The sequence below is a fragment of the Physeter macrocephalus genome, chromosome 14, assembly GCF_002837175.3.
Source record: "Physeter macrocephalus isolate SW-GA chromosome 14, ASM283717v5, whole genome shotgun sequence".
Taxonomy (NCBI): Eukaryota; Metazoa; Chordata; class Mammalia; order Artiodactyla; family Physeteridae; genus Physeter; species Physeter macrocephalus.
This window is the reverse complement of record NC_041227.1, coordinates 57,892,225-57,904,775: the sequence shown is the minus strand read 5'-3', so window position 1 is coordinate 57,904,775 and position 12,551 is coordinate 57,892,225. Positions and strand designations below refer to the sequence as shown.

Genomic DNA, 12,551 nt, shown 5'->3' with positions numbered 1-12,551 from the left:
AACCACTGGACCGCCAGGGAATTCCCTAGCCTTAGTACTGTACAAACAAACAAACAAGCAACCCTTTATTGGATAAGTATGCAATGTATGAAGAACAAGGGACAAGGAATCACAAGCCCTGGGTCCTGACCATGTGCCCGGGGCAGGTGCATTGGCCTCACCGAGTCTGCTATCAAGGGCCGTTGCCATTTCTTTCCCAGCATTGCTGTGAGGCTCAGGTGTGGCAATGTGCACAGACTGCTCCTGCCCAAGGGAGCCTGCCCTTCAGAGTCAGAGCCAGCTCTTCTTGTTTCCAGCCCAGGGCTCTTCATCTGCTGAACCACCCTTCCTCATGGAATTTTTCACTGAAGATGTTGTGTATATGTATCCTGGTTCTGGCTTTCTTCTCTTGAGTAGAAACAAGCTGACAGCAGGTACAAAAGCTGTATTTCTTCCCTCCTTCCACAATGTCAAATGAAATTCCTGCCAAAGTACCATGGTAGAGCCCAGGTGCTACCATGATGAATGGTACCAGATGAATAAGCTAAGGTCCCTTCCCTCCAAGAGCGCCTGGGTAAACGTGGGGAAAGAGTCAGCATTAAAGTGAGGTCTGGACCAAGCTAAAGGCCCTGATGTCCTCTAGCAGGTTTGCACTTTATCTTGAAGACTCTGTAGGGTTTTATAGAAGAGGATGGACTGGCAAGGGTAAAATAGGGCTGACCATTATTAGGGTTGAGTGTTTTTGTAAAGTTAGTTCTCCTGTAGAGTCCGAGATAAAACCCTCCATTATCTCTCTGGTAAAAGTCAAAAAATGGTCATGCTGTTGAAAACGCAAAGTTGATCAAATTATATGGAATATGAGAAAACTTCTGAATCTGGTATGTTCACATGTAAATAAACAAGCAAACACAAAGCGATGTTTGGCGCCCTCCTGGTGTGGGGTGAAAACCCAGAATGAGGGCACAGTGGTGGAGGGCCCCAGGCTGGCGGCTGAGGGAGGGGTCAGGAGAGGTCATGAAGGGTGTCAGAAGTGGGCACCATAGAGCATTAAAGCACACGTTGGTGGGTAGGGTGTAGGGTTTGGGTCTGCAAAGCTGGCAGAGGCCACTGTCAGCACACGTCACTTCGGGTGGGCGGTTAACATACCAGATTATCATGGAGAGATTCCTTCTGCTTTTTACATAACTGTTGTATGGAGAGGTGGACAGACTGAGTCTCTTGCAGACAGAGGCATTTGCCTGTGTTAACTCTAAATGACACGGTCTGGGACCCTTCCAGTGCACATGGTGTCATGAAAAGCATGTAGCTTTGGTCTGGATCGCAACACTTGTCATCTCTGAGACCTTGAACTAGTCACTTCTTCTGAGCTTCATTGTCCTTATCTATAGAGTCAGGATAATCCTTACAGGATTTTTCCATACCTGGCAGAATAAGTAACCAATAAATATTTCTCTTTCTTGTAACCATTGGATTGATAAGCATTATAGGTAATTCCCTTAGAAACTGACTGAGAACCTGATGTTGGCTGAGGGTAGCCACTGCAGAAAATACAGGACTAACGGTGTGTGACTGCTTCTGCAGTTTCCTGATGCTCCCCCCATCCCACCCCCTCCAGCAGTTGCTGCAGTAAAGTGATTGCAGCCACTTAATAACCAGGCTGCACAAATGTCCTCAGCCTCCCTCGGAAGGTCTGAGAAGCCTTGCGTTTAGCAGCCGTGATTGTTTGCAGCACACGGACCATTCAGGGACACCTCCTTATCACTGAAGACATTGAAACTGGAGTAACTCTTACCTCGTCTTACAGAGCCCTTGTAACTTAGTCTCAGAAATGGCCCTTAGGAGTTGGACAGTGTAAAACAACAGCAAAACTAAACAATTTGATTAAAATGTAATGAACATCTGTGAAACCACCACTCAACCAAAGAGCTAAAATATTGTTAATAAATTACATTTACCTGTTGTTCCTCCCCATCCCATCCCCCTGATCCCCTGTGGGTGGCAGTCACTCTTCTGAAAGTCATGCTGATCATTTTCTTGCTTTTTTGGTTCTCTCTCTCTCTCCCTCTCTCTCCCCACTCTCTCCTTCCCCTCACCTTCCCCCATCCCCCTTCCCCCTCCCTCTCCCTTTCCCTCTACAGATCTACAAAATGATATCTTATTGGCTCCTAATTTGCCTTTGCCTGAGGTTGAGCAACTCTTTATATAATTATTGGCGTTATATGCTCCCTTTTCTGTGAAACGACTATGAATGCTTTTCGTGTCTTTTGCCCATTTTTCTGTTAGGTGTTCTCTTACTGATTTGTAGGCATTTTTATGTATTCTGGTGCTAATCCTCCGTCAATTGTTTGTGTCACAAATATCTTCTCCCAGTGTGTAGATTGTCTTCCCTCTCTTTAAAGTGTCTTCAGGTGGCCAAAAGTTTCCGTATTAATGTAGCCAAACTTATTGATCTTTTTTTTAATGCTTAACATTTTTTGTATCTTCATAAATTCTTTCCTACTTCAAGCTCCGGAAGATATTCACTTCTATTTTCTTTTCAAGTTTTCAAAGTTTGCTTTTGACATTTAAGTGCTTCATCCATCTGGAGTTGATTTTTTGGCCTGGTGTGAGTAAGAATCCAATTTCTTTTTTTCTTCCTGTGGATAAACAATTTTTCCAACTTTTCCTTTTGCACAGTGTCATGCTGCCTCTGTCAAAAATCAAAGTTTCACAGATGCATAGGTCTGTTTCTAGGTTCTTCTGTACCACTGGTCAGTTTATCTCTGTCCCATTACTACACTGTCTTAAGTACTACAGGTTTACAGTAAGCTTTTTTAGCTATCAAGGCAAGTCCCCCTTCCTTATTCTTCAGAAATGTTTGGGCTATCATTGGCCATTTGTCTTCCCTTTAAAATTTGGAATCAACCTTTTAAATTCCACAGAATAATTGAGGTGTAGTTTATATACAGTGAAATATACACTGTTCTGTTGCCCAGGTCTTCACCTTAACAAATGCACATCATCATGTAACCTCCACCACAACCAAGATACAGGACAGTTCCATCACTCCCAGAATTCCCTCATCCCTTTGGCGGTCGACCTCCTGCCCCAGTCCCTGGTTACCACTGCTCTGTGTTCTGTTGAGATTTTTTTTTTTTAATCTCATTTAAAATTTTTTCATTGTTTTATTAAAACGTTGGAATTTTTAAAACTGAAACTGCATTAAATCTAGAGATAAATTTAGGAAGGACTCTATGTCTTATGTTAAGTGTTCTTGTCCATGAACATTATGTATCTCTCAACTTAGTTGGAGAGATTTTTTCTTGACAGTGACGGAAGGGTCTACATTTTTAGAAAAAAAAATCTCAACATTTTAAGTAGTTCTTTAAAACTCCTCTAAAGGAAGCATTTTATAAGATAATCGTCCATCTAAACGGACACATAAATATACACAAATATATATCAGACTTGTGGCAGTGTTATGTTTCAGAAAAAAGTCACGTCTTGGTTCCATAACAGCCTTGTTGCTCACCCTATGAGACCATAAGCAAGCTGCTCGGCTCCCCTGATGCTCAGTCTCTTTATCTGTGTGATGACTAGAACATCTCTTCCTCATGGGGTGGTTGTGAAGATTAAATGCACAAAGTGTCGAGACAGTGGACCCGGCACAGTGAAGCCATGGGTGGGTGAGACTGGGGGAGAGGAGCTGCTCTCACTCACCCACAAGGAACCAGGAAGGGCCTTCACCGTGTTTGGTTTCGCAGTGGCTTTCACAAAGTGGCATGGCCAAAAGATGGCCTTGAATCATTTTCCTGACAAATTTGGAAAAGGTTAGTGTTACCAAGCTGCCTGTGCCACGCTGCTTCTGACAGGCGAGCTGGAATCACTGGAGGACACAGCTGACAGCCAATTCATTTTGCTGATTCATCCATTAGAAGGGTGGCTCTGGGCCAGAGCTTGGCTTCCAGATTAAAGGCCGAGAGCTGCAAAGCTGCTGGGACTTGAAGGAATGCTGGTAAATTATTGCCATGTGAAGGCCAGCCGTGGAAAGTGGATTGTTATTTGTTTCCCCCTTTAAGTGATCCTAATTCCAAATGTGCTCAGATAAATTCCCCACCATGGTTAGGGAATTTTTGAAACATTTGTCCATGGGGCTGAGAGCTAAATTACTGGAAACAATCAAATGCTGCTAAGTAGATCATCTTGGCTCCTTTATGACCCTATCATCACCTCTGCTTTCAGGAGGAATGTTGACTCAAGCCTACTCTTTTACTTGGTAATCCAAATTAAACTCGAGAGAGGAATTATTGCACATGTCATCCCTGTGGGGCACACTTCAAAATCAACCTGCTAGAGTAAGGAATGAAACTTCAAGAGGAAAATCCAGGAGATGCTCATTTGCCAACGATCGGGACAGAATAATCATGTAGAATCTGTGGGTTCTCATGTATCGCATTGATAGATGAACCTGTTTTAGTGGGTAGTCTCAAACTTACAGGAAGCTGCATAAAGCTTGCGTGTGACAGGGTGACCTCAAGAGGGTGGAAATTGTGTCTTGTTTTACCAAATGTCTAGCATCGTCCCTGGGACAGACACCCAGTGAGCAGCTGCTAGACAGAGGCACGGATGGATGATGTTTGTTGGGTATACAGATTGTGGGGTGGTTAGATAAATGAGCCAAGAAAGTCAGAAGTGTAGTCCGTTGAAAGCAAGAAGAGTAACTGTCCTGAGGAATAAGATTTTAAAGAAAGGATCCTGTTTCTGTGGTTGTCTGATCTGAGTGACTTTGGTCGATAGTGTATCTGCAGAGCTGGGTACTTTCTGTTTCCCTCCTTGTAGTGAGTCAGAGCGTATGCTCTTTTGAGCTCACATTTCACTAACTCAATCTGCTTCCTTGGGATAATGTGAAAGTTCTTTAATACCCTTAGGGTTGTTTTCTTTTCTTTTCTTTTTTTCCTGTTAAACTCTAGAGTGAATATTTGAAAAGTACGGCAAACTTCTTAGTAAAAAAAAAATTTTTTTTTGAATTTTATTTTATTTATTTTTTTATACAGCAGGTTCTTATTAGTTATCCATTTTATACATATTAGTGTATACATGTCAATCCCAATCTCCCAATTCATCCCACCCCCCCACCCCCCCGCCACTTTCCCCCCTTGGTGTCCATACGTTTGTCCTCTACATCTGTGTCTCTCTTTCTGCCCTGCACACCGGTTTATCTGTACCATTTTTCTAGGTTCCACATATATGCGTTAATACACGATATTTGTTTTTCTCTTTCTAACTTACTTCACTCTGTATAAACAGTCTCTAGGTCCATCCACGTCTCTACAAAGGACCCAGTTTTGTTCCTTTTTATGGCTGAGTAATATTCCATTGTATATATGTGCCACATCTTCTTTATCCATTCGTCTGTCGATGGCCATTTAGGTTGCTTCCATGCCCTGGCTATTGTAAATAGTGCTGCAGTGAACATTGGGGTGCATAATAAGAGTGGGTGTCTTTTCTTATTTTTCTTTTTGTTGTTTTATTTTGCTTTTCTCTTTAGATGGCTAAACATTTAGGGCGTGACAGTCTATAAACTCCTATTGTGCTGAGAAGTTTTAGGCAGATCTGGTCCACTTGGAGTGAAGATGAAAGTGTCAGAGGCTGGGTATGTGGGGAGTATCTGCCTCTCATCCAATTGTCTTTCCCCTGTGGTTTAAGGTCTCTGAAGTACTGGAGTCCCTTGTCCAGTTCTGGTGTGTCCATCACCTCTTGCTGCATTCTACCATGCTTCATTTACATAATATTTACTGGGAACTACTCTGATCCAAGAACTTTGCTAGAAGTGGGTATGCAGAAGTGGGTATACTCTATTTCAGACGTCACGGTGCTTTTGCAGCTGCCCGGGTCCCAAGTCTGGCAGCCCCTGCCAGCATTGCCCAGCCCTTACGGTCTTGCTGCTAGTGTGGGTAATAACCAGTGGCAGTGATAGTGGGCTGGGGAGTGTGTGCTCACACTGCAGAAGCTGGAGCCAGCACATGGGGCCCCATCCTCCCGGTTTCTGTGGGTCCTCACTCCCAGGCCACCTTCACGTTCCATCCCCCACCCTCCGAGAAGGAGGCAGCAAGACGGACCCGGCCTTAGTCAGGCATTAACACCAAAGAGGGAGCAAGCTCTAGTTTTCAGGGACTCCTGCCAGAGGCACATTACAGAGAATTAGCAGGCTTTCAAAGCAGAAGGAGAAGAGGCAGGTCTCAAGTACTGTGGGAATATCTTGAATCTGCAGAGTCCAAAGTGAAGTGCGGAACGGCAGGCAGGGCCCTGGCCTTAGGGTCGAAGCAGCCTGGTTTTGCCGCCCAGCACTGCCGCTGGCCCACGGTGCGGCCTGCAGCAATCCCCCCAACCTCTGTGCACCTGCTTTCTCATATTCAATAAAGACAATTCTCCCTTGCAAGTGCATTGTAAAGATTAGACATCATGTATGCAAAGCACTGGACATAGATGTATGGTAGACCTTTGGTATTTGACACAGTGATCAGCACTGCTGTCAGTATTGCTTTTCTTGTCATCTTTATTTTTAACAAAATAAGTGAGGGTTTACAGTTTTCCCTTAGTGGTTTGGTTTTGTTTTTCATGTTCTTACTCTGAAAAGGAGTAATTTTCAGGCTGTAACGTTACCTGCAGATATTCCGAAAATTAACGTTTTGCTTACATCATTCTGGTTATTTAATAGTTTACAGAGCATTTTCACACTGTAAGGGAGATTGAGGAGCAGTGACTGTCTTTTCTCCAGGTGAGAAAACTCAGATGTGGAGAGCCTATGGGACACTCCCAAGGCCACCTGGCTTCTAAATGGCAGAGCGGGGTTGGGAGTGCAGACCTCACCCCAGGGCTCCTTGGACTACCTCAGGCCATCTTTCCGAAGTGACATCCCTGGGGCTAGGCCAGACTCTTTGATAAGGATTTTTTTCTTTTCCTTGTAGCTGTCAATACCAGCAAATATGCAGAGAGCTATCGCATCCAGACCTATGCTGAATATGTGGGGACAAAGCATGAGGAGAAGCAGATCAAGAGAAAGTGGACAGAAGATAGTTGGAAGGAGGTTGAGAGAAAGCGGTTAAAAACGCAGTGCATCTCCTATGCTTTGCAGAATCACTGTTACCACGCCAATAGGTAAGAGTTCTTGGCTGTCGATTTGAAAGGGCAGTGTCGTTCTAGCAAAGCTCTTCTCGCTGCTTCTTATAGGACTGTTAAGTAGTAAATCTGACTTGTGAGAAAGACTTTTTTCTAACTTTTCACATAATATCAGAAGTTACTACTCGGTTAATTCCTTCTGTGCTGTATAGACCATTTCAGTTAACATTCACAAAACCCTGATGAGGCAGACAAGGGGATACATCTTATTCCCATTTTAGGGGTGAAGAAACAGGGGCTCTATGACTTGCCCACCATTCAGTAAGAAAGCCAGGGTCAGAGGTGAACTCTTCTGTCTGATCTCTTCCTCTTCCCAGGCTGTCACGTTGCTTCTGGCTGAGCTTCTAAACCCCTTTCATATCCCACGTAGACACTGCACCACATGCCTGGTGTAGAAAGAGAAATTGATACGCACTTCCTTTACTTACCTGTATTCCTACTTTCAGAAGATAAATGCTGGTGATATTTTAGAATCTTTGTGAAACCTTAAAACATAGGTCTAGAAATTGGGTGGGTGGGGGGGAGTTCCTTATAGAAAATTGTAAAGAAGAGAAAAGTGTGAATTAACAAAGAAAAAATTAGCCATAATCCCACCACCCAGGAGCAACCACTGTTAATATTTTGGATTGCCCTCCCTACTTTTTAAATGGTTTTTTAGAGATTTTTTAAATTGAGGTATAATTAACATACCTCATATTATAACCTAATAAAATGTACAGATCTAAAGTGTTTAGTTCAGAGAGTTTTAACAGTTACATATACACAGGTGACCACCACTGAAAGCAAGATGTAGGACATTTCTATCTCCCCGCCTCAAAATTTTGTTGTGCCCCTTTTCAAGCAACTCCAAGCCCCCACTGTCCTAAGCAACTATTTCAAATTTCTGTCACTGTGGATTAATTTTGATTATTCTTGGAATTTATAAAAAATGGAATCATTTGGTATTATGTTTGGCTTCTTTGACTTAACCTGTTTTTGAAATTCATCCTTAATGTTGTGTGTATCAGGAGTACGTTAATTTTTTAAAAAATAAATTTATTTATTTATGGCTGCATTGGGTTTTCCTTGCTGCGCGCAGGCTTTCTCTAGTTGCGGTGAGCGGGGGCTACTCCTCGTTGCAGTGCGTGGGCTTCTCATTGCGGTGGCTTCTCTTGTTGTGGAGCACGAGCTCTAGGCATGTGGGCTTCAGTAGTTGTGGCGCTTGGGCTCTAGAGGGTAGGCTCAGTAGTTGCTCCGTGGCATGTGGGATCTTCCTGGACCAGGGCTCGAACCCGTGTCCCCTGCATTGGCAGGCGGGTTCTTAACCACTGCACCACCAGGGAAGCCCGAGTACGTTAATTTTTATTATTTAGTATTACTTCATTGTATGAATATACAGCCTTAACCTGTTCTCCTGTTGGTGGACATTTGGGTTGTTTCCAGGTGGGACTGTTATAAATCAGGCTGCTATGAACATTTCTGTAAAAAATTTTTTGTGGGCATATGTTTTCATTTCTGTTGAGTAAATATCTAAAATTAGAATTGTTGGTTCTTAGGATAGATGTATGTTAAACTTTATAAGAACAACCGCACAGTTCTCCAAAGTGGATGTACCATTTTATACTCCCCCAGTATTATATGAAAGTTCCAGTTGCTCCACATCCTTGACAACACTTAGTGCCTTCAGTCTTTTTTAGCCATTCTAGAAGATATAAGATGGTATTGCATTGTGATTTTAATTTGCATTTCTCTTGTTGACCACCTTTTTGTGTGCTTCTTGACCATTCAAATATCTTCTGCTTGAGGTTGATATTTAAGTCACTTGCCCATTTTCTAATTAGATTGTTTGTCTTTTTACTGTAGATTTGTAGGTGCTCTTTTATATATTCTGGATACACATCCTTTGTGCTGCAAATACTTTTTTTGAGTCTGGGGTAGTATATTCATTTTATTAGTGATGTATTTTGATGAGCAGATATTTTTAATGTTGATGAAGTCCTGTTAATTTTTTTTTGTTAATGGTTAGTGGGTTTTTTCCCCATTCCAAAACTTTGCCTACCTAAGGTTACAATGATTTTCTAGAAACCTTTCTTCTAGAAGGTTTATAGTTTTAGCTTCTACATTTAAGTCTGACCCATTTCAAATTAATTTTGTATGAGATAGGAGTCAGGGTTTAGTTTATTCCATATGGATATCTAGTTGTTCTGGCAACATTTGTTAAAAAGACTTTTCTTTCCTTGTTAAATTAACTTGGCACTTTTGTCAAAAATAAATTGACCATGTATGTTTGGATCTATTTCTGGACCCTTCTGTTCCACTCATTTTTATACTATTCTTATGCCAATACCACACTTTCTTTTTTCTGACTTTATAGTAAGTCTTAAAATCAGGTAGCATAAACCCTCCAACATTGTTCTTTTTCATATTGTTTTGACTATTCTAGATCCTTTGTATTCCACATAAATTTTAGAATGATCTTGTCTTTCTTCACTAGACCTGTTTTATAGTTTTTACTGTAGAAGTCTTATATGTCTTATATTAATTTTTCCCTAAATATTTATCTTATTTATGCTATCAGAAATGGAATCGTTTCTTAAGTTTCATTTTCAAATTGTTTGCTGCCTCTCTATAGACATATAATTAATTGTTGTATATTGACCTTGTATCCTGCAACGTTTTAAAATTCACTTATTCTGATAGGTTGGGTTTTTTCTTAATATTCGGCAGAGTTTTTAATTTACACAGTTTTATTTCTTTTCCAATCTTTATGTCTTTTATTTCTTTTTCTTGCTTTATTGTACCAACTAGCACCTTTGGTATATTGTTAAAGTGGGAAGAGCAGATATCCTTGCCTTGCTTCCAGTATTAGAGAGGGGAAGTTAGTTCAGTGTTACCCCTTGAACTATAATTCTTAGGTTGTCCATACAAGTCTTTTTTCAGGATGAGAAAGTTCCCCTCCATTTCCAGTTTGCTAAGACTTTGTATCATGAATAGATGTTGGATATTTTCAGATGCTTTTTCTGTATCTTTTAAAATTGTCATATGGTTTTTGCCCTTTGTAACTATTTTGCATGACATCGATTGGTTTTTTTTTGTTTTTTTTTTTTTCTTTCGGTACGCGGGCCTCTCACCGTGTGGCCTCTCCCGTTGCGGAGCACAGGCTCCGGACGCGCAGGCCCAGCGGCCATGGCTCACGGGGGGCACGAACCCGTGTCCCCACCATCGGCAGGCGGACTCTCAACCACTGTGCCACCAGGGAAGCCCCTTCCTTTAGTTTTTGCTTAACTGCATTCCACATATTTTTGATGTGTTGTCTTTTCACTGTCATCTATTACAAAATATTTTCTAATTTCTCTTGTGCTTTCTTGTTTAACACATGAGTTATTTAGAACTTCTTTGACAATTATTGAGACTTATTTTTATGGACTGACATGTTCTATGTGGACTTGAGTGAGTGTGATATTCCATTAATATCATTTTAAGTTATGTTGGTTCATAGTTTTGCTCAGCTCTTCTATATCTTTACTGATTGTGGGTTAGGGGTTTTTTGTTGTTGTTGGGGTTTTTGGGGGGGGTGGTTGTCTACTTTTTCTTTCAGCTACTGAGAGTGGTATTGAAATCTCCAACTATGGTTGTGGATTTAATTCTCCATTAATTATATTAATTTTTGCTTCATGAAACTGTTTTAATAGGTATATGCCCATTTTGGATTGTTATGTCTTCTTAATGAATTGCCCCTTTTATCATTGTAGAATATTTCTCTGCAGTTCTAGAAATAACCTTTTTTTGCTGTTTATTGTGTCCTATATTAATATAGCCACTCTTGTTTCTTGTAGGTGTTTGCCTTTTACTGGCAACTTATTTGTCTTTATAATTAAAGTAGGTTTCTTATAAACAGCTTATGGTTGAGTATTGCTCTTTTATCCACTCTGACAATCCCCGCCTTTTATACTTAATCTAATGAATGATACAGGTGAGCCTGTCTTCCATCTTGGTGTTTGTTTCCTACTTGTCCTGCTTGTTCTGTGTCCTTCTGTTTTCTGTCGTTTTTTGGATGAATTGTGTGTTATTTAGTATTTACAGATATTATAGCCTCCCATTTTATCTTCCCTGTCAACTTTTTGCTTATACGTTTTTGTGTTATTTTTTGTCATTGATCCAGAGTAATGGTTGGCAAACTGTAGTCCATAGGCCAAATCAGGCCCACATATTTTTATAAAGTTTTATTGGAACACAGCAGTGCCTATTAATTTACATACTGCCTCTGACTGCTTTGCATTACGATGGCAGATTTGGGTAGTTGTGACAGAGACTGTGTGGCCCACAAAACTCAAAATGTTCACTCTCTGTTCCTTTACAGAAAAGTTTGCTGATCCCTGCTCTAGAGCTACTCTGCCCAGTGGTAGCCACTGACCACATGGGCCTAACAAGTACTTCAGATGTGGCTAATCCAAACTGAGATGTGTTGTAAATTTAAAACACACACCTGATTTTGAAGAATTGATTACATGTAGAAATGATAATATTTTTGATATATTGGGTGAAATAAACATATTATTAAAATTAATTTCATTGGTTTCTTTTTATTTATTTTTTTTAATGGTGGCTCCTAGAAAATTTAAAATTGCGTATCTGGCTCACAAAATATTTCTGTTGGCCAAGCACTGCTCTAGAGATTATAATACGCCTCTTTAATGTATCACAGTTTATCTTTACATGAAAATTACATTGCCTCATGAACAATGTAAGATTCTTACAAGAGTATATTTCCATCAACCCCCTCCCATCCTTTGTGATTTTCTGTCTCATATTTTGCTTCTACATTTTGTAAGCTTGATATGTTGTTGCTTTTGTTCCTTTTCTCTCTCTCTCTTTCTTTAAAAGTTAATACTCTTAAGAAAATAAGGGACTAAACTATGGGGGAGATGACATAAGTATAAACATAAAAATTCAGGCATAATTAGAAGGATCCAGTTAAGATCGTGCAGGGCCCTTATGGTTGGCTCTTTGACTCACTTCTTTGGCTCTAGAGAATTGATCTGAGACCTTGGAAGACACGTCACAACAGCCGAGCTTCTAGGGTTGGCTGTTAGTGTTGCCCATAGAGGTGGATGTCCATTTCTTCTGCTGTTTGCATTGGTATTGTGGCAGCAGGCTTCTTTTCTTTTCTATAATAGATTCAGAATATTCAAGGAGTTTATAGTTGATTACTGGACAAAAGATAGGGCTTTGGGAAACTGGACTGGACATAAATTTGCTTGAGAAGGGAAAAAGGAGATTTGGTTTGGTGGCAAGAGCTCTGAATAAGTACAGGTTGGCATGGTGTTTGAAGAATCCTCCTTTACAGTGGAAGCGAAAACATTTAAAATCTCACTAATAGATATTTAGTCCCCATAAATAAACACTGATGTTGGAAACAGTCCTGAAAAACAGAT

At 40.8% G+C, this 12,551-nt stretch overlaps 1 protein-coding gene across 3 annotated transcripts in view; it reads left to right on the top strand.

Annotated features, from left to right (window-relative positions):
* PARN (poly(A)-specific ribonuclease) overlaps nt 1-12,551 on the top strand; it is a 159,233-nt gene that overhangs the window by 108,969 nt on the left and 37,713 nt on the right. For all 3 annotated transcript variants that reach the window (XM_055090007.1, XM_007106145.3, XM_028499783.1), the window contains exon 22: nt 6,927-7,116. In XM_055090007.1, the coding sequence (XP_054945982.1) occupies nt 6,927-7,116 (190 nt within the window). The remainder of the gene's footprint in view (nt 1-6,926; nt 7,117-12,551) is intronic.